Source organism: Coregonus lavaretus (genome assembly GCF_964263955.1).
Source record: "Coregonus lavaretus genome assembly, chromosome: 23".
In the NCBI taxonomy this organism is placed as follows: Eukaryota; Metazoa; Chordata; class Actinopteri; order Salmoniformes; family Salmonidae; genus Coregonus; species Coregonus lavaretus.
The window spans coordinates 4,757,311-4,785,106 of record NC_140010.1 but is presented as its reverse complement, the minus strand read 5'-3'; the positions used below and the strand labels follow the sequence as shown (position 1 = coordinate 4,785,106).

The window sequence follows — 27,796 nt, the reverse complement described above, 5'->3', positions numbered from 1 at the left end:
ATGGCCAGGGTTTTTGCAATGTTCCTGAATGATTGATTTTCATTTCTGAGCCTTATGACGGCCAACTTCATTTGCATCGACACTGCTGTCTTCCTAATGTTGTCACACCCCAATAACAACCTCCAAAGGCAATAGCAACGTCTAGAATCATTACTATTCATCAACAGCTCTCCTGCATTCACTAACGACACAAATGAATACACCTGCCTAACGACACACATCTGTGAAGCCAATTTAACAAATACTTGTAGTACCTTAAAATGGGGGGACCATGTACAAAAGGTGCTGTCATTTCTAAACGGTTCATCCGATATGTATGAAAATACCCTCAAATTAAAGCTGACAGTCTGCACTTCACACTCATTGTCATTGTATCCTTTCAAACTCAAAGTGCTAGAGTACAGAACCAAAATAACAAAACAATGGTCACTGTCCAATGAATTATGGAGCTCACTGTATGTCACTAAAAGGGATGTTTCAGTTTGAACTAAACATTTAACAGAAACTTCTGTCAAATGTATGGAAACTTCTCAAGCTTCCTTCCCACTGCCCATTGTGAATGAATGAGTGGCATTGCTTGTGTAGGTACATTAATCTGCAGTCCCTATTTCAGCTCTTTCAGATATGGGATAATTTATTAAAAAGGGTTTGATGAAGGTTTCATAATGAAAAATACACAAGTCAGTCCAAAATGTTTTATTTTGTAAAGAGGGAGGAGGAGGAGTTGAGAACATTTACTAAAGAATAATATATTCAACGGAGTAGCTGCGGGATCGCTAACCCTTACCATTACTAAAGGATAATTAATATATTCATCGGCGTGGCTGCGGATCCGGCTTTCTCGGGATCTGCTTCTGTGCATGTGCGGATTACGTTCTGTACACGTGTATATTCTCTGCTCTAGTCGTAGAGAACAGGCTACTCAGACGAATGGTGCTCGTTTAATAAAGTTGGATAAAATCTGAATCAATGTCGGCAAGATCATTTAATGATATTATTCTACATAACAGAACGTCATCCGCACACGCACATAAGCTTCGGGATCTTTAGTCAGACGAACTCGGAAAAGTCGGATCCGCAGCCACGAATGTCCATGACATTCAAGGGTAGTACGGTTGTTTGAATGAACTCCATTTTTTCACACACAAAATAAATCTTCATTCCAGCTGATTTTTTTTCTCTCTCCAAATGAAATGAAAATGGATAAAACGTTTATATAATATTATCAACAACAAATAATACAGTAAACACAATATAAACCCTCAAGATGTCAGAAATGAAAACCATCACACAGAATGTAGATTGATTTTGTTGAGTTACTTTCTTGAGAAACATAAAACATGGTCAATGAATAGATGACACAAAGTCATATCAATTTTAGAGACATTTTCCAGGTGAATCCTTGGCTTTGCCCCAACTCTTTCCTCCCAAAGTGTGCACTTGTTCACTTCCCTTCACAGATTTGAATGGAAATGACGGGTGTAACAAATGTGGTTAAAACCGATGACTCCACCAATCCAATTTTTTTTTTTTAGATGTGCGGGCACATTTCCACTGGATTTACCAGTGTTTTACCCAAACGGCTCAGACTTTTCTATTTCCATCTACTCGGGGCGGCACCCGTGTCTCATTGGGCTCCGGGGGGACCTGCTCTGACTGAATGAGTGCACACTTCAGGATAAAGGAGATATTATTGGGACATGCCCCTCGTTGCCTGCTCTGTTGGTTATCCTTGGAGCATTAATCCACAAGAGTTGTGTATTTGTTTTAGTCCTTTATTAGGAAATCTAAGAATCTGCTATAATTTGAAGACTGAGTGATGCGGACTAGCCCTAGACATTAGAAACAGACAGTGCATATTACATGTTGTTAGATAACTCGTGAAATTGATGACCCAAAATAAATTACATATCCGGAAACTATTCAACATGTGAGAGCTGGATGGATGGGGATGGTGAACCGAATGTAAGACCAGTCAAATGACTGACCATAAGACAGATCAGTACACGGTGACAGCCATGAGTTCCTCTGGAGCCGGGGGTGGTTTGGGTGGGTCCAAGAGGTGCGGTGGTCTGGTGAGTAGAAAGGTCCCATAGTAGAAACTGCATTCTTAAACATGTGTCATACCTTAAAATGTCAGAGAGGAAAACACCCTCGTACTCATCAATATGATGAGCAGCCAAGTCACAAACCTCCCCCAAAAAGCTGTGGTCTCTTATTGCAGACGCTAAAAAAAAATAAAAAATAAAAAAATACAACTCCAGATGTTTACGTTGGTTGAATGAAAAGGAAAAAATGAACTGCACGAGTTGGGGTGAGACACTTCGGCACAGGTAATTTTTTTTTAATTCCTGGAGCTAGAATTCTAAATATCCAAAAGTACTGGTCTGAAGGACCCATGTTGGTTAGGGTGGGGTGTCCGTGGGGATGCCTGCAGTAAAAGGCCCCTTAAACAGCAGCAGTATCCTGACAGGCTAACGCTATGTGCTCCCAGCAGCCTGGGTCTCCCCTCCCTCGGAGTTACCTGCAGGACAGAACACTGTTAAAATAATACAATCAGTGTTTTCCCAATATGCATTTAGCAGTGGCACACAGGAATCATTTTCTGGATGGTAAATTGTTTTTAGTGTAAACTTAAAAAGGACTAAATCAGATATTAAGAATGTAGAAAAGATAATGGAGCAATATAAAAAAACTAATAAGATCATATTTGAGAACTAACAATCACCTAAATAAAAACTAGACAGTCAGGGAGAATCTGAAATTCCAAAAATGTCATGGCATGGGGTCCCCATTGATTTTCTTATGTTTGAGTCATTTAGATAGCATAAGAACAAGGCATAAGCCATGGCAAAATGTGTAGAATTGCAGGAAATAGCTTTAAAACAGCAAAATTGTCTCTGCGGCAAAGAGGAGGTCCTCTAAAACCGTCCCTTTGGCCGCAGAGCAGCCGAACAGTGACTGGACACACTAGAATAGTAGGCTTTGGGCAGTATCCAGATTGTCATGACCTTGTGCCTTACCGGGATATTCGGTAATACCAGCACTGAACACGAGGGGTGCTATTTTCAAACCCCACTGAACCTCTGTAATCCGAAGGTTAGCAATGCTAACAAGTACATGTAAAATCCCATAGGGAATGCTAAATAAATGCTAACGAGCTCATTGCGAACATTTTATACATTCTCTGACCTAAAGTATTTGCAGAACAGACATCCCAGATAATAATGTTATACAAGTAACTCAAAAATGCTACTCACAATTTGCTGCACGCACAAAACAAATATTAGACAGCAAGGCTCTTGATCCAGGAGGGGATTCTCTGCTGTTACCAAGCGAATCTTGATTTTGAAAGTAGCTAACCACTTAGCTAACTAGCTACTAAATTAGCAAACCAACTGCAGAGCATTTAGCACATTTTAGACAGTTAACTTAATAGGTATAAGATATCTAGCTGGCAAACATTTAGTTGTGAATTCCATATTGTAACTAGATCACCTGTGCTGCACAACACAGTGACTCAAGGCTCTAGTATCTCGTCGCCATGTGCTTGTAAACAAACATCACGTGACCCAAGGACTACCGGTAAACTTCATAATGAAAAATGATGTGACGTGAAATGAAGAACGGGGGATCTATTGGACAAATTCAGGTAGGTCCCTTCCAGTCTCGTTCCGTTTGCTACCGTTTAAGAATTTTTTTTGCAACAGATCGTCGATTGAATACACCCCAGGCCTCTCCCTAGTATTCTCTGTCAAGGTGGTGCTGATATAGGCCTAAGGTTGGGTAGGTCTGGAGGGGGTCAGTTAACTTCCCCCTCAAGAAGTTGGAGCATTTAGTTTCTTTTTTTTACATTTTTGTCATTTAGCAGACACTCTTATCCAGAGCGACTTACAGTTAGTGAGTGCATACATTATTTATTTTTTCATACTGGCCCCCCGTGGGAATCGAACCCACAACCCTGGCGTTGCAAACGCCATGCTCTACCAACTGAGCTACAACCCTGCCGGCCATTCCCTCCCCTACTCTGGACGACGCTGGGCCAATTGTGCGCCGCCTCATGGGTCTCCCCGTCGCGGCCGGCTACGACAGAGCCTGGATTCGAACCAGGATCTCTAGTGGCACATTTAACCAGTAAATGCCATTTCCTGAAACCTAAAGCCTGAAATTATATCAAACAATGTAGCTAACACAGAAGTATTGTGTTTTATCCTAAATAAATTCTTTGGGGGTTAAATTTAGGAGTAATGATTTATCAAATTAATAGGTGTCTATGTGGACAGTCTACTGAAAATGTAAACTGGCTTCTAAAATTTTGTTTGGGGAGAAAATTCAGAATAATTCAATTACTGGATGCAATGTAGTAGTTTAGTTTACTGTAGGCTTTTTGGAATATGAAACAACTGAACTATATGAGCTTGTATCAGATCTCCATCCCTGACCTAATCCATCATATTAGGTCTGACTACTAGGCTACCTAGTATTCAACATGCCTTGTCGTCATTGATGAACTGACTTATCATTACTTAGCAGCCTACTGTTGACATGCAGCAATGTCAAGAGGACAGATCAATAACTGTTTAATTAACATAGGCCTACTAATCGTTAACAATCCAACATAGCTTTATGTTAACGACGGTATTAGAGGAAAAGCTCTCTCTGCCATGTCCGTTTCCAGCAGCGACGCGCACTGAACTACCTCAGCACGTGTTTCCTTGCTCGTCAACGCGCTCCCGCCTACTACAGTTGCGGAGATCAAAGCATGTGCGGGCAAGAATGTTATTTTAGCTGACTAAACGCTGTAGCTAACTACCTTCGTCGTAATGACGCCTTAGCTAAGGAGCCAATTACGAAATAAGTGGTTATGTGCTTGACTAAGATACCATTTTGGAAAATGTATTTGGCAAACAGTTTGTTCGCCATTTTTCCTACCCTTTTTCCTCACAAACCATTGGTGTCAACGGACAAAGTGGAGAGCTGCCATCCAGCTCGAGGGAGGAAAACAGTACTACGACTATGTGGGGCGGGCCGGAGAGCTAGAGATTTTTTCTCCTCGCCCAAGTCCTCTGATTGGCTCAGCTCCAACTTCAGACGGTTGAGTCAAACACCACAATGTGCCAACTAGAAGCCTACTTTTGCGTATTTCATGGTAGTTTTTCGTACCAGCGTGCTTTGATATCAAATTGCGTGCATGGTACGCAAAATGCGTGTGGGTTGGCAGGTCTGATGACTGGACACACTAGTAATAGTGACTGGAGAGATATGGGTAGACACACTGACTAAAAGTACACAAACAAGTACCACAAAGGCAGTTGACGAACCTTGAAGTCTCACAAACTGGGGGTTGAATGACACACCCACCCAACTAGAGGTCGTTAGGTACAGACCTGCTGCTGCGTTGTTGACCTGGTCTTCCTCATCGCTGTCCCCATCAGAGTGGGGCAGGTCAGCCTCGGGGACGTAGTCTGCAGCCGGGGTCTCATGGGGCTCCTGGTCCGCGCGGCTCTTCAGGGCCAGGATACGATGGTGCAGGGCTGCAGCCAGCTGACCTGTGTCCTTAGAACTGGCCTGTTAAACCAAATAAATAAAAAATTTTACATTTACATTTTAGTCATTTAGCAGACGCTCTTATCCAGAGCGACTTACAGTTAGTGAATATACTGGCCCCCCGTGGGAATCGAACCCACAACCCTGGCGTTGCAAACACCATGCTCTATCAACTGAGCTACATCCCTGCCGGCCATTCCCTCCCTTACCCTGGACGACGCTGGGCCAATTGTGCGCCGCCCATGAGTCTCCCGGTCGCGGCCGGCTGCGACAGAGCCTGGATTCGAACCAGGATCTCTAGAGGCACAGTTAGCACTGCGATGCAGTGCCTTAGACCACTGTGCCACTCAGGAGACTAAAAATCACATTTATTTTATAGAGCCCTTTTTTTTTACATTAGCAGTCGTCACAAAGTGCTTTACAGATACCTAGCCCAAAACCCCAAAGAGTAAGCAATGCAAAAGAACAGCGGCTAGGAACTTCCTAGAAGGCAGGAACGTAGGAAGAAACCTAGAGAGGAACCAGGCTCCGAGGGGTGGTCAGTCCTCTTCTGGCTGTGCCGGGTGGAGATTTAAGAGTACCTGTGGCCATTACGGCCAGATCCATAAGGGACCACAAAGACAAGAGATAAACAACATCTGACAGACAACATTGTTTCCCCTATATACATTTAGCAGTGGCATAGTTTTTTATTCTTTTTAAATTGTTTTAATAATTTTCCGGACTGTAAAAAGTTTTCAGTGTAAACTTTAACGACTAAAACCAGATATAAAGTATGTAGAAAAGATAATGGGAGCAATTTTTTGTTGTTGTTCAATAAGATCATCTTTGAGAACAAACAATCACCTGAAATAAAAACTAGATCGTCAGGGAAAATGTCATGGCATGGGGGGGGGGGGGGGGCTCCCATTGATTTTGTTATGTTTGAATCACTCAGACACTGCAGCATAAGAACACAGCATAAGCCATGGAAAATGTGTAGAATTGCAGGAAATCTGCTTTAAAAACAGCAACATTTTATCTCTGTGGCCAAGAGGGCCTCTAAAACCGCTCCATTGGCCACGCCCACTACAGGGGACGGTGCTGTATGTGTGATGACCATAACATGACGCAGGTTAGGGGATGGTGCTGTATAGGTGATGACCATAACATGACGCAGGTTAGGGGATGGTGCTGTATAGGTGATGTCCATAACATGACGCAGGTTAGGGGATGGTGCTGTATAGGTGATGACCATAACATGATGCAGGTTAGGGGATGGTGCTGTATAGGTGATGACCATAACATGACGCAGGTTAGGGGATGGTGCTGTATGTGTGATGACCATAACATGAAGCAGGTTAGGGGATGGTGCTGTATAGGTGATGACCATAACATGACGCAGGTTAGGGGATGGTGCTGTATGTGTGATGACCATAACATGACGCAGGTTAGGGGATGGTGCTGTATGTGTGATGACCATAACATGATGCAGGTTAGGGGATGGTGCTGTATGTGTGATGACCATAACATGATGCAGGTTAGGGGATGGTGCTGTATAGGTGATGACCATAACATGACGCAGGTTAGGGGATGGTGCTGTATGTGTGATGACCATAACATGACGCAGGTTAGGGGATGGTGCTGTATGTGTGATGACCATTACATGACGCAGGTTAGGGGATGGTGCTGTATGTGTGATGACCATAACATGACGCAGGTTAGGGGATGGTGCTGTATGTGTGATGACCATAACATGACGCAGGTTAGGGGATGGTGCTGTATGTGTGATGACCATAACATGATGCAGGTTAGGGGATGGTGCTGTATAGGTGATGACCATAACATGACGCAGGTTAGGGGATGGTGCTGTATGTGTGATGACCATAACATGACGCAGGTTAGGGGATGGTGCTGTATGTGTGATGACCATTACATGACGCAGGTTAGGGGATGGTGCTGTATGTGTGATGACCATAACATGACGCAGGTTAGGGGATGGTGCTGTATGTGTGATGACCATTACATGACGCAGGTTAGGGGATGGTGCTGTATGTGTGATGACCATAACATGACGCAGGTTAGGGGATGGTGCTGTATGTGTGATGACCATAACATGACGCAGGTTAGGGGATGGTGAAGTATAGGTGATGACCATAACATGACGCAGGTTAGGGGATGGTGCTGTATGTGTGATGACCATAACATGACGCAGGTTAGGGGATGGTGCTGTATAGGTGATGACCATAACATGACGCAGGTTAGGGGATGACCATAACATGACGCAGGTTAGGGGATGGTGCTGTATGTGTGATGACCATAACATGACGCAGGTTAGGGGATGGTGCTGTATGTGTGATGACCATAACATGACGCAGGTTAGGGGATGGTGCTGTATAGGTGATGACCATAACATGACGCAGGTTAGGGGATGGTGCTGTATGTGTGATGACCATAACATGACGCAGGTTAGGGGATGGTGCTGTATGTGTGATGACCATAACATGACGCAGGTTAGGGGATGGTGCTGTATGTGTGATGACCATAACATGACGCAGGTTAGGGGATGGTGCTGTATGTGTGATGACCATAATATGATGCAGGTTAGGAGATGGTGCTGTATAGGTGATGACCATAACATGACGCAGGTTAGGGGATGGTGCTGTATATGTGATGACCATAACATGACGCAGGTTAGGGGATGGTGCTGTATGTGTGATGACCATAACATGACGCAGGTTAGGGGATGGTGCTGTATGTGTGATGACCATAATATGATGCAGGTTAGGAGATGGTGCTGTATAGGTGATGTCCATAACATGACGCAGGTTAGGGGATGGTGCTGTATGTGTGATGACCATAACATGACGCAGGTTAGGGGATGGTGCTGTATAGGTGATGACCATAACATGACGCAGGTTAGGGGATGGTGCTGTATAGGTGATGACCATAACATGACGCAGGTTAGGGGATGGTGCTGTATGTGTGATGACCATAACATGACGCAGGTTAGGGGATGGTGCTGTATGTGTGATGACCATAACATGACGCAGGTTAGGGGATGGTGCTGTATGTGTGATGACCATAACATGACGCAGGTTAGGGGATGGTGCTGTATGTGTGATGACCATAATATGATGCAGGTTAGGAGATGGTGCTGTATAGGTGATGACCATAACATGACGCAGGTTAGGGGATGGTGCTGTATATGTGATGACCATAACATGACGCAGGTTAGGGGATGGTGCTGTATGTGTGATGACCATAACATGACGCAGGTTAGGGGATGGTGCTGTATGTGTGATGACCATAATATGATGCAGGTTAGGAGATGGTGCTGTATAGGTGATGTCCATAACATGACGCAGGTTAGGGGATGGTGCTGTATGTGTGATGACCATAACATGACGCAGGTTAGGGGATGGTGCTGTATAGGTGATGACCATAACATGACGCAGGTTAGGGGATGGTGCTGTATAGGTGATGACCATAACATGACGCAGGTTAGGGGATGGTGCTGTATGTGTGATGACCATAACATGACGCAGGTTAGGGGATGGTGCTGTATGTGTGATGACCATAACATGACGCAGGTTAGGGGATGGTGCTGTATGTGTGATGTCCATAACATGACGCAGGTTAGGAGATGGTGCTGTATGTGTGATGACCATAACATGACGCAGGTTAGGGGATGGTGCTGTATAGGTGATGTCCATAACATGACGCAGGTTAGGGGATGGTGCTGTATAGGTGATGTCCATAACATGACGCAGGTTAGGGGATGGTGCTGTATAGGTGATGTCCATAACATGACGCAGGTTAGGGGATGGTGCTGTATAGGTGATGTCCATAACATGACGCAGGTTAGGGGATGGTGCTGTATGTGTGATGACCATAACATGACGCAGGTTAGGGGATGGTGCTGTATAGGTGATGACCATAACATGACGCAGGTTAGGGGATGGTGCTGTATAGGTGATGACCATAACATGACGCAGGTTAGGGGATGGTGCTGTATAGGTGATGTCCATAACATGACGCAGGTTAGGGGATGGTGCTGTATGTGTGATGACCATAACATGACGCAGGTTAGGGGATGGTGCTGTATGTTTGATGCAGACAAGGGGATGGTGTCGTACCGATATTAGGAACACTTTGACCCCCTGGTCCTCTGTGTCCATGGCGGTGATGCGGACGCTCTTCTCGCTGGCCTTGTCCACCTGCATCTGGGGCCACAGCTTGGTGTTCAGGATCAACCTTAAGCTGCCCTGGGTCCGCATCACTGGGGAACAGATATTTACAGGGTAGTTAGACAGATCACTGGGGAACACATATACAGTGCATTCGGAAAGTACTCAGACCCCTTGACTTTTTCCACTTTGTTACGTTACAGCCTTATTCTAAAATTGATTAAATTGTTTTTTTTTCTCCCCTCATCAATCTACACACATAATGACAAAGCAAAAACAGGTTAAGAAATTCTGCAAATGTATGAAATAAAAATAACATTAAATATCACATTTCCATAAGAATTCAGACCCTTTACTCAGTACTTTGTTGAAGCGCCTTAGGCAGCGATTACAGCCTCGAGCATTCTTGGGTATGACGCTACAAGCTTGGCACACCTGTATTTGGGGAGTTTCTCCCATTCTTCTCTGCAGATCCTCTCAAGCTCTGTCAGGTTGGATGGGGAGCGTCGCTACACAGCTATTTTCAGGTCTCTCCAGAGATGTTCAAGTCCGGGCTCTGGCTGGGCCAGTCAAGGACATTCATGCGTTGTCTTGGCTGTGTGCTTAGGATTGTTGTCCTGTTGGAAGGTGAACCTTTGCCCCAGTCTGAGGTCCTGAGTACTCGGGAGCAGGTTTTCATCAAGGATCTCGCTGTACTTTGCTCCGTTCATCTTTCCGTTGATCCTGACTAGTCTCCCAGTCCCTGCTGCTGAAAAACATCCCCACAGCATGATGCTGCCAACACCATGCTCCACCGTAGGGATGGTGCCAGGTTTCCTCCAGATGTGACGCTTGGCATTCAGGCCAAAGAGTTCAATCTTGGTTTCATCAGACCAGAGAATCTTGTTTCTCATGGTCTGAGAGTCCTTTAGGTGTCTTTTGGCAAACTCCAAGCAGGCTGTCAAGTGCCTTTTTCTGAGGAGTGGCTTCCGCCTGGCCACTCTACCATAAAAGGCCTGATTGGTGGAGTGCTGCGCTGCAGAGATGGTTGTCCTTCTGGAAGGTTCTCTCATCTTCACAGAGGAACTCTGGAGCTCTGTCAGTGACCATCAGGTTCTTGGTCACCTCCCTGACCAAGGGCCTTCTCCCCCGATTGCTCAGTTTAGCCAGGCGGCCAGCTCTAGGAAGAGTCTTGGTGCTTCCAAACTTCTTCCATTTTAAGAATGATGGTGGCCACTTGTTCTTGGGGACCTTCAATGCTGCAGAAATGTTTTGGTACCCTTCCCCAGATCTGTCCCTCGACACAATCCTCGGAGCGCTACGGACAATGCCATCAACCTCTTGGCTTGATTTTTGCTCTGACATGCTCTGTCAACTGTGGGACCTTATACAGACAGGCGTGTGCCTTACCAAATTTACATTTACATCATTTAGCAGACGCTCTTATCCATTATCTTATACAAATTGAACATGTCCAATCAATTGAATTTACCACAGGTGGACTCCAATCAAGTTGTAGAAACATCTCAAGGACGATCAATTGAAACAGGATGCACCTGAGCTGAATTTTGAGTTTCATGGCAAAGGGTTTGAACACTTATGTAAATAAGGTATGTTTTTATTTTTAATACATTTGCTAAAAAAATTTAAAACCTGTTTTCGCTTTGTCATTATGGGGTATTGTGTGTAGATTGAGGAATTTTATAATTTTTTTATTTAATCAATTTTAGAATAAGGCTGTAACGTAACAAAATGTGGGGTCTGAATACTTTCCAAATGCACTGTATACAGGGTAATTATAGACAGATCACTGGAGAACACCGATATATACACTACCAGTCAAAAGTTTGGACACACCTACTCATTCAAGGGTCTTTCTTTAGTTTTACATTGTAGAATAATAGTGAAGACATCAAAACTATGAAATAACACATATGGAATCATGTAGTAAGCAAAAAAAAAAAGTGTTAAACAAATCCAAATATATTTTATATTTGAGATTCTTCAAATAGCCACCCTTTGCCTTGATGACAGCTTTGCACACTCTTGGCATTCTCTCAACCAGCTTCACCTGGAATGCTTTTCCAACAGTCTTGAAGGAGTTCCCACATATGCTGAGCACTTGTTGGCTGCTTTTCCTTCACTCTGCGGTCCGACTCATCCCAAACCATCTCATTTGGGCAAATATTGCACAATCCAGGTGTGCAAAGGTCTTAGAGTATTGCCCAGAAAGACTCTCAGCTGCAATCACTGCCAACATTTTCTAAAAACCTGTTTTCACTGTCATTATGAGGTACTGTGTGTAGATGGGTGAGAAAAAATATACATTTAATCCATTTTGAATTCAGGCTGTCACAACAAAATGTGGAATAAGTCAATGGGTATGAATACTTTCGGAAGACATTATCCTCCTTCAATCCATTTTGGGACCGTTCAATCCCAATAACCATGATGACTGTGGTCGGTTCTTAGGAAGGGCTTGTGAGTTATATCCTGTAAGTTACTGAGACAAACAACCCTTCACGAGGTGTGCGTGTGTGTCTGTGTACTTACCTAGACGTGACTGTAATGATCCGTCATCTGTGGATGCCATGTCATTGAGCCTGAGCAGTCCTCGACCTCGCTCTATCCACGACTGGGCCGTCATGTCAAACACAAACAACTTGCACTGGACCTGAGGGAGGGAAAAGCAACATTAAAACACTTGCTTGGGGGAGGGGGACTGGGTTTATGTATCAAGCGTCTAGGTGTACTGATCTAGGATCAGGTCCTCCTTGTAATCTAATACAGTCGTGGTCAAAAGTTTTGAGAATGACACAAGTATTGGTCTTCACAAAGTTCGCTGCTTCAGTGTTTTTAGATATTTTTGTCAGATGTTACTATGGTATACTGAAGTATAATTACAACCATTCCATTAGTGTCAAAGGCTTTTATTGACAATTACATTAAGTTTATGAAAAGGAGTCAATATTTGCAGTGTTGACCCTTCTTTTTCAAGACCTCTGCAATCCGCCCTGGCATGCTGTCAATTAACTTCTGGGCCACATCCTGACTGATGGCAGCCCATTCTTGCATAATCAATGCTTGGAGTTTGTCAGAATTTGTGCGTTTTTGTTTGTCCACCCGCCTCTTGAGGATGGACCACAAGTTCTCAATAGGATTAAGGTCTGGGGAGTTTCCTGGCCATGGACCCAAAATGTCGATGTTTTGTTCCCCGAGCCACTTAGTTATCACTTCTGCCTTATGGCAAGGTGCTCCATCATGCTGTAAAAGGCATTGTTCGTCACCAAACTGTTCTTGGATGGTTGGGAGAAGTTGCTCTCGGAGGATGTGTTGGTACCATTCTTTATTCATGGCTGTGTTCTTAGGCAAAATTGTGAGTGAGCCCACTCCCTTGGCTGAGAAGCAACCCCACACATGAATGGTCTCAGGATGCTTTACTGTTGGCATGACACAAGACTGATGGTAGCGCTCACCTTGTCTTCTCCGGACAAGGTGTTTTCCAGATGCCCCAAACAATCGGAAAGGGGATTCATCAGAGAAAATGACTTTACCCCAGTCCTCTGCAGTCCAATCCCTGTACGTTTTGCAGAATATCAGTCTGTCCCTGATGTTTTCCCTGGAGAGAAATGGCTTCCTCGCTGCCCTTCTTGACACCAAGCCATCCTCCAAAAGTCTTCGCCTCACTGTGTGTGCAGATGCACTCGCACCTGCCTGCTGCCATTCCTGAGCAAGCTCTGCACTGGTGGTGCCCCGATCCCGCAGCTGAATCAACTTTAGGAGACGGTCCTGGCGCTTGCTGGACTTTCTTGGGTGCCCTGACACCTTCTTCACAACAATTTAACCTCTCTCCTTGAAGTTCTTGATGATCCGATAAATGGTTGATTTAGGTGCAATCTTACTAGCAGCAATATCCTTGCCTGTGAAGCCCTTTTTGTGCAAAGCAATGATGACGGCACGTGTTTCCTTGCAGGTAACCATGGTTAACAGAGGAAGAACAATGATTTCAAGCACCACCCTCCTTTTAAAGCTTCCAGTCTGTTATTCTAACTCAATCAGCATGACAGAGTGATCTCCAGCCTTGTCCTCGTCAACACTCTCACCTGTGTTAACGAGAGAATCACTGACATGATGGCAGCTGGTCCTTTTGTGGCAGGGCTGAAATGCAGTGGAAATGTTTTTTTGGGGGGGGAGATTAAGTTCATTTTCGTGGCAAAGAGGGACTTTGCAATTAATTGCAATTCATCTGATTACTCTTCATGACATTCTGGAGTATATGCAAACTGCCATCATCAAAACTGAGGCAGCAGACTTTGTGAAAATTAGTATTTGTGTCATTCTCAAAACTTTTGACCACGACTGTACATTATGATCTAAAAGGCAAAACTGATCCTAGATCAGCAATCCTACTCTGGGTTGTTTTGTGACTATGCACCCTGATGTATTCCTACATAGTCAGCAACAGAGACTGGCCACCGACCTGTAAAACGTTACTTTCTGATTCCTCTCCAGTTCTGACGTCTACTTTCTCTAAGATGCATTTCTTGGCTGTGGCTTTGGTGTACGCTGCTGCAGACTCCTCCAGTGACTCTGTCACGTTGTTACCTGCGATCACACGCGCACACAAAACCAGATAAGGACGCACATCTAACTAATTAACACACTGGGGCCAGCACTAGATTGTAGTGAAGATTGAGAAGCCAGTCTCTCAAGAGTTATAGCTCAATTGGTAGAGCATGGCGCTTGTAACGCCAGGGTAGTGGGTTCGATCCCCGGGACCACCCATACGTAAAAATGTATGCACACATGACTGTAAGTCGCTTTGGATAAAAGCGTCTGCTAAATGGCATATTATTATTATTATATTATTATCCTGCGAGACATCAGTGTGTATGTGTCTTACCCTTCTCTGGTGTGTTTTCCTTTGAGGAGGGTTCAGACACAGGGGGAGCCGGTAAGTCTTTACAGTCCTCCTCTGATGCTTCACCTCCTCTAAGAGGACTCTGAAAAAACACAGTACGCCGTCAGTCAACCGCGCAGTACGCCGCCAGTCAACCGCGCATTGTCTCGAAAGTTCAATAATAAAGTCCACTCCTACAATACACTCCTGATAAGGGCACTCATTATGTGTGCGGTTTTCTAGTCCCAATTCAACCATATTCTCTTTGCGTTGTCCTGATAACATTGTCCTGCATGATTGGATTTACTGCAAGCTACCATAGCAGTCGCAGGCTGATCCATTTCTCAGGAGCCGTATCGATTTGGGTTCAACTGGGTTCGATCTACCACCAGCTCTACTGTCTGTCATGGCCTGAAGGACAACATCACCACTAACCAACCAGTCTCTACTGTCTGTCATGGCCTGAAGGACAACATCACCACTAACCAACCAGTCTCTACTGTCTGTCATGGCCTGAAGGACAACATCACCACTAACCAACCAGTCTCTACTGTCTGTCATGGCCTGAAGAACAACATCACCACTAACCAACCAGTCTCTACTGTCTGTCATGGCCTGAAGGACAACATCACCACTAACCAAACAGTCTCTACTGTCTGTCATGGCCTGAAGGACAACACCACCACTAACCAACCAGTCTACTGTCTGTCATGGCCTGAAGGACAACATCACCACTAACCAACCAGTCTCTACTGTCTGTCATGGCCTGAAGGACAACATCACCACTAACCAAACAGTCTCTACTGTCTGTCATGGCCTGAAGGACAACATCACCACTAACCAACCAGTCTACTGTCTGTCATGGCCTGAAGGACAACACCACCACTAACCAAACAGTCTCTACTGTCTGTCATGGCCTGAAGGACAACACCACCACTAACCAACCAGTCTCTATTGTCTGTCATGGCCTGAAGGACAACACCACCACTAACCAACCAGTCTATTGTCTGTCATGGCCTGAAGGACAACATCACCACTAACCAAACAGTCTCTACTGTCCGTCATGGCCTGAAGGACAACACCACCACTAACCAACCAGTCTCTACTGTCTGTCATGGCCTGAAGGACAACATCACCACTAACCAAACAGTCTACTGTCTGTCATGGCCTGAAGGACAACATCACCACTAACCAACCAGTCTCTACTGTCTGTCATGGCCTGAAGGACCACTAACCAACCAGTCTCTACTGTCTGTCATGGCCTGAAGGACAACATCACCACTAACCAACCAGTCTACTGTCTGTCATGGCCTGAAGGACAACATCACCACTAACCAACCAGTCTCTACTGTCTGTCATGGCCTGAAGGACAACATCACCACTAACCAAACAGTCTCTACTGTCTGTCATGGCCTGAAGGACAACACCACCACTAACCAACCAGTCTACTGTCTGTCATGGCCTGAAGGACAACATCACCACTAACCAACCAGTCTCTACTGTCTGTCATGGCCTGAAGGACAACACCACCACTAACCAAACAGTCTCTACTGTCTGTCATGGCCTGAAGAACAACACCACTGCCAAACAAACAGTCTCTACTCACCAGGACCCTCTCTGACATGTTCTGTCCAAAGACAAATTTGGCCCCCTTGTCCGTATTGTTTGTGGCGTTCTTTGAACTGGAAGGGTGAAAATAAGAACATTAGGTTATTAGTATATTAGTCTTACAATGAATGCTTTAAACTAAGGTAGCTAAAACAATCATATTACGATCATTATAAGTATAACCTTCCAAATAGTGAAAAGACGTGCAACTCTGTCAGAGTAAAGTGGTCTGAAAATCCAGTGATATAAGTATTTCTACTCTGAAGACACTACATTACCTGGCGGTGGAAATGTACTCTAAGAAATAGTTAGTTCCCTCCTTCTGAGAGGCCAGGGGCAACGACTTGCCGTCTTTAGTGTTCTCTTCCAACTAGAGAGACAGAGAGAGAGAGAGCGGTGGAGAGAGAGAGCGACGTTCCCAAATAAAACTGAGATCATAATTCGCTTTAGGATATGAGAAAATGTACAAAAATTAATAAAACTATTGAAAACAGCCTGTCTAGTTACATTATGAATTAACCCTTGTGTGGTGTTCGGGTCTGTGAGACCCATTTTCAATGTTTCCTAAAAGTCAAATGAATTATTTTTTCAACCTGAGACTCATTGGCCGTGGCTCATGTAAAATAACACATTTTTCATTGAGTGCACACTGTGCACCCCCCTACACATTTTTATTACATATGTGGTGTTCGGGTCCACTGGACCTGAGGGTAATAAAAGTGTGTGTGTAGGTGAAAACAAGTAAAAATGAAACAAAAAAGGTTTTCTGTGTGCCTTCACTCTGTCTTCCTCCTCCTTCATAGGGCCTGCTGTTTCAACATAGCACCAAGAACCTGCCTGTCTCCCGCTTTTCTCACACTCTTTACCCTTTGTAGTGTGTGGAACCTCACAATGTCTTGCGGGAACCTGCACAATGTTACTACAATACATTATTTCAATACATTGTTTCGATACATTGTAAAAAAAACAAAAAACACTATTTTCCCACACTCTACCCCAGCCAGGTGCAAATTGGGGGAGGGACACGACAAATAAATAGCTTTGCATGTGTGGCTCTTTACCACATTGAATCAGTATGGAGAAAATAATCTCTGCTCAGAGGGCCTTAGAATATTGTTTTGCAGAGAGAGAAGCTAGTGTGGAAGGAGCGTCTTCCACTTTGAAAGATGAAGAATGTTCAGAATATGAGGATCATGTCTCTGGACCACCTTCCCCTGTTTTACAACCCTGGACCCAACGTTACTGTTGATGAGCAGCTTATGCCATTTATGGGCCGCTGCCCCTTCAGGCGGTACATACCGACTTGTGATGCTGCTTCATCATATGCGGGGAACTTGCAAGTGTATACGGGGAAGCCAGATGGAGGAGCCCCTGAGAAGAACCAAAGGACGTGGCACAGGGACTCCGTGGCCACAACATCACATGCTATAACCTTTTTTTTTTTACTTCGCACAAGCAGGGACAGGAGCTCCTCAAGAGGAAGCTGACGATGGTAGGAACAGTACGAAAAAACAAGCCAGAGCTCCCACCTCAGCCGTTGAATACACAGAACCGGCCTATCAATTCCTCTAAGTTTGTGTTCACGGCCGACACGTCCCTAGTGTCATACGTGCCAAAGAAAGGCAAAAAATGTGGTACTCATGAGTACGCTGCATAGGGATGGGAGAATCTGTGGCCGTGAACATCAAAAACCAGAAATCATTAAGGATTACATTGCCACAAAAGGAGGGGTGGACAATTTAGACAAGCTGGTGACTGGCTACAGCTGCAAAAGAAGAACCCTACGCTGGCCACTTGTGATATTCTTCAACATCTTGGACATCTCGGCGTACAACGCGTTTGTCATCTGGATGGCGTTGAACCCAGATTGGAACAGGGGGAAGCTCCAGAGGAGACGGCTCTTTCTCGAGGAGCTGGGCAAGGCATTGGTAAGACCTCAAATCCAGAGGAGGCAACATATCCCAAGGACTCCAGCTTCTGCAGCCATCGTGAGGAGGATTCAGGAGGAGGATGCTGGCGCCCCATCCGCCCGACCCACAGAACCAACAACTCTAATACCGGAGGTAAGTGTGAGTGATGTTGTTGCATGTGTGTGTGTCTGACTCTCCTACCTTGGCCTGCTGTAACTATATATGTGAGTGAGATGTTAGTAAAATTCCTGAACCAAGTGTTTTCATCATTCTAGATTGCAGCTGGTAGCAACAAGAAGAAGCGCTGTGATGTGTGTGGACCCATGAAGGACAGGAAGTCACAGTACAGATGCATCAAGTGCAAGAAATACATTTGCAACACACACACAGTAAAACTCTGTCCCTCATGTGGTGTGTAGACCGGCCTTCATTTGTGTTCAATGGGGCTCATTTATCATTTCCATAAAATACTGTATGTAAAATGTGTCCTTCCAATTTGTTCAGTTCAAGGCAATAAACATCAATAGTGATGAAAACCTTGTTTCATTTATATTTGTTCAAGATAAACATGATTTATTCCACCCAGGTCTTGATTATAATTGATGTTTGTTTAAAAAAATAAAAAAATAAAAAATAGCGCTTTTATTGATAAATGTGATCTAGCAGAGGTAAATGGCAAATATGAACCATGTATGCTGTCTATACTGCTTGTAATTGATAAAAGTATTTTTACGTAAATTGTTATGGCTGTATTGTTTTAAAAACCCAATAATGTTGTGGGTCCATCAGAACCGCGAACATTGTGTGAATAACAAACACATGAACACCACACAAGGGTTAAATAGAGTATCAGCACCCTACAAAAATATGAAGCGATCATGACAAATAAGACAAACCTTTGCTCGGTCTTTGATATTTTGCCCAAACACGAAAGAGGACTCTGCAGGACAGTCGTCCTTCTCTCCCCTCGCGTTGTCTTCCTCCTCTTTGTCATGTTTCTAGAGGAGACAGATGGGAATTCAGCTTTCATTTGTTGTTGTTGTAAAAGGCATAAAAAAAATAAAAAAAAACAGAAATAAACAACTGAATGATTCTGACAGTAATAATATGGACTAAATCATATCCAAGAAGAAGGTCTCGGCAGTCACAACTTCATGTAACTACAGGCAAAATAAGTTGCTGCCATAGAGATGCATTAAATTAGCGTTCCACTTAATTATTTGGTTGCTGCACCGTTGCCACATTACACAAGCTTCTGTCTCTGTATGTTAAAAAAGGACCAGGATCCCAGTCCTCACCGGGGACTTGTTGAGGCCGTCTGAGTGCTCCGTGTTGTTCTGGAAGACGTTTGACCCTTCGGACGTCCCGTCTGTCGACTTCTTCACCCCGTTAGTGGACTCGGAGTTGGTCTTGGCTGGTGGGGCCTGGAGCAAAGCTGGCCTGAGGACACTGCGCTGCTGCTCCTTGGGTTTCTGACTGGGGACGCCTGGAACACAATCTGCTAATGGATTGGATCTGAATGCCTTACAGAACTACTCCATTCACAACCATGTTCTATACTATGTCACACCTACCATGTACTATATCACACCTACCATGTACTATATCACACCTACCATGTACTATATCACACCTACCATGCACTATATCACACCTACCATGCACTATATCACACCTACCATGTACTATATCACACCTACCATGTACTATATCACACCTACCATGTACTATATCACACCTACCATGTACTATATCACACCTACCATGCACTATATCACACCTACCATGCACTATATCACACCTACCATGTACTATATCACACCTACCATGTACTATATCACACCTACCATGTACTATATCACACCTACCATGTACTATATCACACCTACCATGTACTATATCACACCTACCATGTACTATATTACACCTACCATGTACTATATCACACCTACCATGTACTATATCACACCTACCATGTACTATATCACACCTACCATGTACTATATCACACCTACCATGTACTATATTACACCTACCATGCACGACCATGGACTACATCAAAACTACTACCATGCACGTCCATTCATATTAACATGCTGTAATACCATCTACTTTTACCATTTATTAGGGCCAGGACTTAGCCTGACCACTTCTCGTCAGGTGGTCAGGAAAAAACTCCTTGCCGTAAATCAACAAACACACACACACACACACACACACACACACACACACACACACACATACCCAGGCACTAATACCCACCTGAACTAGGTGCCTGCCCATGGATAAGAGTTGGTGGTTTTAAACGAAACCCTACCGGCTTCTCTTCTGGCCAGAGAAAAACAGAGGTACAATTGTTAATAAAAATACCATAAACAAATGGCAGCTTTCAGTGTGTGGGGAGGGTACATTAATACGATCATTACATTTACATTTTAGTCATTTAGCAGACGCTCTTATCCAGAGCGACTTACAGTTAGTGAATACATATTTTTTTATACTGGCCCCCCGTGGGAATCGAACCCACAACCCTGCCGTTGCAAACGCCATGCTCTATCAACTGAGCTACATCCCTGGCATCATTAAACGTACACTGTGCATGAAGGGTGCTTTAGCCTGGACTTCAGTTTACAAGCATACAATCCATGTCACACACTGGAGATATAATGAGGGAAGCGTTTATGACGAGGAGGAACCATAGGAAGTAAACACTATGCCTCACCTGGCTCCGAGTCCTCGGAATTCCCAGTGGGAGACTGGCAGAAACTTGACGGCATGAAGACATTGTTCTTACTAGCAACTGCAGAGAGCAAGAGGCAGCGTTACACACACAAGACAGGTTCCAGCACTACTCTTCATGAATCAAGTGAAACACGGTCAGCTTCTCTGATGTGTACTACTACCAGAATGTGAAGACGGGAACTGTGTTGAAGATGAAGTCCTCTCTCTTTTCACTGGAGGACAGTAGCCACCATCATCTTTGTCTGAATCTGAAACCAAAAATACTTAGCCTCCAGTTCACGTGATTAAAGGGCGACTGAACGCACCGATTCCGCATTTGTTCCTCTGTTGCTCATTAAGAAAAATTAGATTTCAGTCTTTTGGGTGGGGTTTGATGTGGCAGTTACTGATGTTTGTCCCCCATGAGACGCCATAGGAACAAAGCCAGTATCACTCCTCAAAATAGTCAGAATGAATCTAAGATACATTTGGACGTTTTTGCAGAGGAGGTTTTAGTCACACAATCTAGTTAAGGTGTTTGGTGCAGTATTGCTCAAGTAAAAAAATGTGTGACGTCGTCTCATGTAAACAAAGTCTGATCCGCTGGTCAGTCTGTCTCACTGTCTGTGTTCTGCGGTAGGATTGGATAGAGCGCAATCACCGCAGCTGTGTATCCCCAGTTAGTGGACAAGTGAGCATTGACGAAATCAAAACCCAACCCTCAAGTAAGTAATGACGAACTTACTTACAAAACTACGTTTTGGACGAGACTGCCTTTATGACCAACATTTTCCTATTTACACTTTGTACTAAATTTTGACATTAGAATAAATGTTTGACTAATATCGATGCCAAATAGACGTTTCTCTATCAGCAAAGTTTTTAATTGCATTCAGTTGGGCTTTAATTAAGCAATAAGGCCCGAAGGTGTGGTATATGGCCAATGGCTAAGGGCTGTTCTTAGGCACAACGCAACACGGAGTGCCTGGATACAGCCATTAGCCGTGGTATATATTTTATTGGCCATATACCACAAACCCCTGAGGTGCCTTATTGCTATTTTAAACTGGTTACCAACATAATTGTGTCATACCCGTGGTATACGGTCTGATATACCACAGCTTTCAGCCAATCAGCATTCAGGGTTGATAAACAACATGCCAGTTTAAAAAGCCCCAGCTTAGGAAATACAAAACCCCTCCTGGTAAACGAATTACAAGATTTATAACGACATCAATTTTAAGATTGGATGGAAAATATTAGGAAAAGTCTAATGGCCAAATCAGATATGCAGATCTAGGCTTACCTTCTCCATCTTCTGCACTGGATCCATCAGCTGACCTCTGTAATAGAGAGCAGCACTAAATCAACTGGGCTTCTCAGTCTAAAAACAACCGAGTCAAATGATGAAGCTTAACAGTGAATTTCCATGAAGAAGGCCCATTCATTTCAATGAATGTGTGGGTGATGAAACAACACCATCTGACTTACCTTCTGTGCTTTATCTTTTTGGAACACAAACATCGGTGGCACTATGGCAGGCTTCTCTGTTTCAGAAGAAGAGGGAAAGCATGCTTCACCATACAGGAGAAGAGTACGCTTAAGTGACTTGTGTGTAGTGTAGGTCTAATATAAAACAGACACCACATTGGTTTGTTTCAACAATACTTGTCTTGTCACAGTGACGGTTAAAACCAACCGTCGTGAGCGAACACACTGCAGCAGTCTTGAGTCGACAAGCTCTGTCGTAATGTTTTTGCAAAAAGCTAGGAGGTCTAGATCTGAGCAACCGATGTCCAGCACACTTGATTCTCTCTGTTTAACACAGGCATGTGTTTTCTAATTCTACAAAAGATGCTCAGTGACACTTATGGAAATTCAGGAATACTGTATTTAGCTAAGCCTAGGCTAAACCATAAACATGGTGAGCATTTCTGCCAACAAAAAAAAGAAGCCGACACATGGATTAAGACTTTATTTTCGCCTTCTTCCAAAGTAATGCTACACTGGTTCTACCACACAGCATAGCGATGCTCCCCACTCAGTTCAGACGCTTCTGAATAGACGCCAACCATTCATGATGCAAGGTCTGAGAATAAACAACTTTCATTACACAATCCTTCATTCCATTTTAATGAGGGGTTGATGTAAACAACACTGATCAGTTCAGTCACCAAAAACAACCAGAGCCTAGAATAGATAAGGGGCGTTATATTTCATTAAAAACCTGTATCTAAAGCAGATTAAGCTTCTTTTTTTTTTTTAAGGACAAAAGGTGCATCAAACAAAAGCTATTTATATCCTATGGCTAGCTATTTATAGTCCATCTATCCTATGAGTGGCTCTTGTGTTGCATCTAGAAAAGTAGTCTACATGTATGGACACTACATTGACAAGAGCATTGGATTTGGACCATCAAAACACATGACCTAACTGAAGCCGACAGGACAACTAGCACAGCTGGCTCCTCTACAGGCCAGGGTCAGGGAGAGGACTGTCCTGCATTGTAAATAAACACAAGCACACGATACAGCTCAACGCCCACAATATTTTTAGCTTGACTGAAACAACTGTTGTCATAACAGTGACAAACAGTCGTGGTGTACGACACTGACGCCAGGCAGGGCAAATCAGTTTTGGTGCTTTCTCGTATATCGTCAAAATTAATCAAGCATCACGTTTTTGGACTCGTTCAGCAGTTTTTACCTGACTAGATGTATATTCCTAAACCTTAAATGATAACGCCGCTGCTTCTTGTTGACAAGACATTTTGATAAATAGCCCAATGTCAAAACACAGTTTTAAAGTGTCCATATCAATACCAATATGCAGAAACAGTTTGTGATATTGAAAACAAACATAAAAATGTACTATCTACACATACAATGCCTTCAGAAAGTATCCATACCCCTTGACTTATTCCACATTTTGTTGCGTTACAGCCTGAATTCAACATTGATTAAAATGATTTCTCACCCAGCTACACACAACACCCCATAATGACAAAGTGAAAACATGTTTTTAGACATTTTTGCAAATGTATTTGAAATAAAATACTGAAATATCTAATTTACTTAAGTATTCACACCCCTTTGCTATGACACTCCAAATTGAGCTCGGGTGCATCCAATATCCTTTGGTCATCCTTGACACGTCACTAAAACTTGATTGGAGTCCACCTGTGGCCAATTAAATTGTTTGGACATGATTTAGAAAGAAACACACCCGTCTATACAAGGTCCCACAATTGACAGTGCATGTCAGAGCAGAAACTATACCATGAAGTCCAAGGAAATGTCTGTAGATCTCAGAGATAGAGTTGTGATTAGGCATATCTGGGGAAGGGTATAAAACAATTTCTAGAATGTTGAAAGGTTCCAAGAGCACAGTGGTCACCATTAATGGTGAAATTGAAAAAACATGGAACTAACCAGACTCTGCCTAGTGCTGGCCGTCCGACCAAACTAATCAACCGGGCAAGAAGGACCTTGGTCAGGGAGGTGACCAAGAACCTAATAACCACTGACAGATCTAATCATGGCTACCCGGAATATTTGCACTGCCCCCCCACCCCATCCTTTTTACGCTGCTGCTACTCTGTTAAGTATTTATGCATAGTCACTTTAACTCTACCCACATGTACATATTACCTCAACTACCTCAACTAGCCGGTGCCCCCGCACATTGACTATGCAACGGTACCCCCCTGTATATATAGCCTCCCTACTGTCACTTTATTTTACTGTATATATAGCCTCCCTACTGTCACTTTATTTTACTTCTGCTCTTTTTTTCTCAACACTTTTTTGTTGTTGTTTTATTCTTACTTTTTTTGTTTAAAATAAATGCACTGTTGGTTAAGGGCTGTAAGTAAGCATTTCACTGTAATGTCTGCACCTGTTGTATTCGGCGCATGTGACCAATAAAATTTGATTTGATTTGATTTGATTTGAGATCTACAGAGTTCTTTGGCTGAGATGGGAGAACCTGCCAGAAGGACAAAAGTATTTACAGCACTTCAATGTGGGCTTTATGGGAGAGTGGCCCGATGGAAGCCACTCCTGAGAAAAAGGCACATGACAACACGCCTGGAGTTTGCAAAAAGGCACATGAAAGACTACGAGCATATGGCAAAATATTATTTGGTCACATGAGACAAATTGTACTCTTTGGCCTGAATGCAGAACGCTACGTCTGGAGAAAACCAGGCACAGCCCATCTAACACCATCCTGCAAGGAAGAATGGAGGAAAATCCCCAAATCCAGATGTGCAAAGCTGATAGACATACCCAAGACTCAAAGCTGTAATTGCCGCCAAAGGTGCTTCTATAAAGTATTGACTCATTTCATTTTCAATACATTTGCAAACATTTCTAAAAACATGTTTTCACTTTGTCATTATGGGCTATTGTGTGTAGATGAATTCAGGCTGTCACAACAAAATGTGGAATAAGTCAAGGGGTATGAATACTTTAAAGGCAACAATAGTAATCATACTATATTTTTTTAAGGAGCACCTTAAACTGCACAAGCACCAAAAACCCTGCTGTTTTGACAAGTGGCAATAAATCACTCATCAATAAAGAGGGAAATATGTGCTGCTGAAACAACCACAACTCAAAAAACGCATGGAAACTGGAGATGTTTTGTTACATCACTGGTTAAAAGGACAACCTGCATAACAGTCAGCTACATTTTGGAATGTTGCATTTTGATATGGTGGTCACCAAAACAGAAAGAAACGCAACACTGTTTTGTCAATCACGCATATCGATATCACGTTGAAATCAATTGCGCGAGAGGGTGAGATGAGGTGGTCCTGTTAAAACTAACACAGCACAAAAACCACACGGAATCTGGGAATAATGGGTAGGCTTACATCACTGGTTAGAGGACAGCTAGCTACGTCTTCAAGTGTACCGCAACACTTTTTTTGTTAATCACTTCCATCGATATCACGCTGAATCAATAGAACAGGGGGGAAACGTTTGGGGTGTAGAGCGGTTTAAACTAACACTATTCAAAGGCCACTTTGAATAACTTATACATAGTTGGTTAGATGACAACTAGTTTTTTTTTTTTATTGGAATGTCGGATGTTGATTTCCGGAGGCTGCCATCACGTTAAAGGGAACAAAACACTTATGTCAACGTCAGTTAAAGCTGCAATATGTAACTTTTTGGGCGACGACCAAATTCACATAGCAATGCGTGCTATGGATCATTCTAATTGAAAGCTTATTTGTGCATTATTTCTATGCTTCCAGGTCTTAAGTTCGTTTTTGCGTCTTTTACTTTTCGGTTTTGTATACCAGCTTCAAATACTATATTTTTGGTTATGGAAAAATATTTCAGAGCAGTTTAGATGGTAAAATGATTCTCTATACTTGTTTGTTTTGTGACAAACTGAAATTAGGCGAACTATTAGAATTTAAGCAACCGGGAAATGGCGGAGCGAGTTCTGCATAGCGCATCTTTAACTATAGCGTGTCCTCCATAGCGTCTGTGCAGCAGCCTGAACGTTTGACGTTTCTAATAATAATAATAATAATAATATGCCATTTAGCAGACGCTTTTATCCAAAGCGACTTAGTCATGCGTGCATACATTTTTGTGTATGGGTGGTCCCGGGGATCAAACCCACTACCTTGGCGTTACAAGCGCCGTGCTCTACCAGCTGAGCTACAGAGGACCACAACCATGACATAGCCACTGGCTTCCAATCAGATACATCAAAACAACTTAGTTAACTAGTGACATAATTTGGCTAACTAATATACTGTCACAGTCTAGTCAGTTTTAGCTAACTAACTTACAAACCACAACGCTAGCTAGCGAATTTGATTTCGCGTAAGATTAGGCTCACCCAGCAGACTTGTTAATTAGCTACTGTACTAGCTAGTCCTCCAGTTCCAAATGTGCAGCATTCATTAGCTAAGATTGCTAACTACATTTGCTAACTACCTCACTGGCAAGTGGGGTTTTGACAGATAGTTGGCTTTCAAGAGTTCAGGGTTTTATTGGCTAGCTAGCTGTCCTTGACAAATAACACTCCTGCTAAAGTTAGCCATAGCCCCCGCCAAGGAGTAGTGAGTCATTTCGCCGGCTAACGTTAGCTAGCTGATGAAATTGTTAGCTAGCTAACGTTAGATATGACTGTCACAAATAAGCAACCCACATAGCTAGGTAGGTAGCAAACATGCTTTAACGTACATTACTAACTGATTAGATATACCTTGCTAACACGTAGATAAAAGTACCAACATTTCTGATAACCTAACTAACGTTTGCCAGCGTCCCATCCCCGCCTAAATAGAGACGCTAGCGTTGTGTCTGAAAGCTAACGTTTTCTTTTGTATGCAACCGGAGTGGACTTTGTTTTTTCGTTCAACCGTTCTCTTGAAAGGCTGTGAAGCACTACTTTTAGCACACGGTACTTGAACTATACTTAAAACTTAATGTAGATAATTCAACGGTTTCGATTCCTCACACGGCCACTGCTCACCTTCATTTGCCAAGTCCGCCATTTTCCCTCTTTGCTCACACCCACAATCCACCGCGCAAAATAAGTGTAGGCAGAAGGAAACAAAGCGTGCAGAAGCAGACGCAGTCGCTCAATATCAATCACCAGTAGAACTTCTACTGGAAACGTAGAACATAATCAATATCTTCAATATTAACGTATGATTTGTCTTTCATTAGCAGCAGTTCAAAGTGTTATTTTCAGAGAGCGCACCATCCAAAGTAGCTTAATCCATTTGTGACTAGGCTATAGGAGATATGCCCCTAGGCTAATGCCATCAACTCGATGAGGGAAACAGAGTGAAACAAACTTTGGGGTTCAGTTCAGAGATCTCATGGTGAGTGTGGTACCGCAGTTTCGCGGAGCCCACGCAAGGTCTGACAAAGGACCTTTTTTTGGGGGGGGAACGGAGAACGTCCTACAATTCTACACAGTTTGCA

General features: G+C 43.4%; 1 protein-coding gene across 4 annotated transcripts; it reads right to left on the bottom strand.

Moving 5' to 3' along the window:
* Positions 1 to 681: 681 nt before the first annotated feature.
* On the bottom strand, positions 682 to 27,390 carry LOC311098734 (ran-binding protein 3-like). Of its 4 annotated transcripts, none has more exons than XM_084139279.1 (16): positions 27,339 to 27,390; positions 22,326 to 22,381; positions 22,141 to 22,177; positions 21,017 to 21,103; positions 20,836 to 20,913; positions 20,376 to 20,441; positions 19,412 to 19,611; positions 19,010 to 19,111; positions 16,482 to 16,573; positions 16,202 to 16,277; positions 14,599 to 14,698; positions 14,176 to 14,300; positions 12,249 to 12,369; positions 9,666 to 9,808; positions 5,388 to 5,568; positions 682 to 2,524 (listed from the first exon to the last, which is right to left on the bottom strand). In XM_084139279.1, exons 1-16 carry the CDS (start codon positions 27,358 to 27,360, stop codon positions 2,481 to 2,483), a joined length of 1,530 nt encoding a protein of 509 aa, XP_083995405.1. In that variant the 5' UTR covers positions 27,361 to 27,390; the 3' UTR covers positions 682 to 2,480. The 4 variants fall into 4 exon arrangements, with proteins under 4 accessions (XP_083995405.1, XP_083995402.1, XP_083995403.1 ...); XM_084139276.1 differs by having other exon boundaries at positions 21,014 to 21,103; positions 27,339 to 27,371; XM_084139277.1 differs by having other exon boundaries at positions 19,412 to 19,599; positions 21,014 to 21,103; positions 27,339 to 27,371.
* Between the last annotated feature and the right edge of the window lie 406 nt (positions 27,391 to 27,796).

Bases quoted from the DNA above. Each gene is read 5' to 3' on its own strand.
- LOC311098734 (XM_084139276.1), bottom strand. From the start codon at position 27,360: ATGGCGGACTTGGCAAATGAAG. The intron at 22,382-27,338 runs GTGAGCAGTGGC...CTTCTGAAACAG, and splicing joins GGCGGACTTGGCAAATGAAG to AGAAGCCTGCCATAGTGCCA. The intron at 20,914-21,013 runs GTAGTACACATC...TGCTCTCTGCAG, and splicing joins CCCGTCTTCACATTCTGGTA to TTGCTAGTAAGAACAATGTC.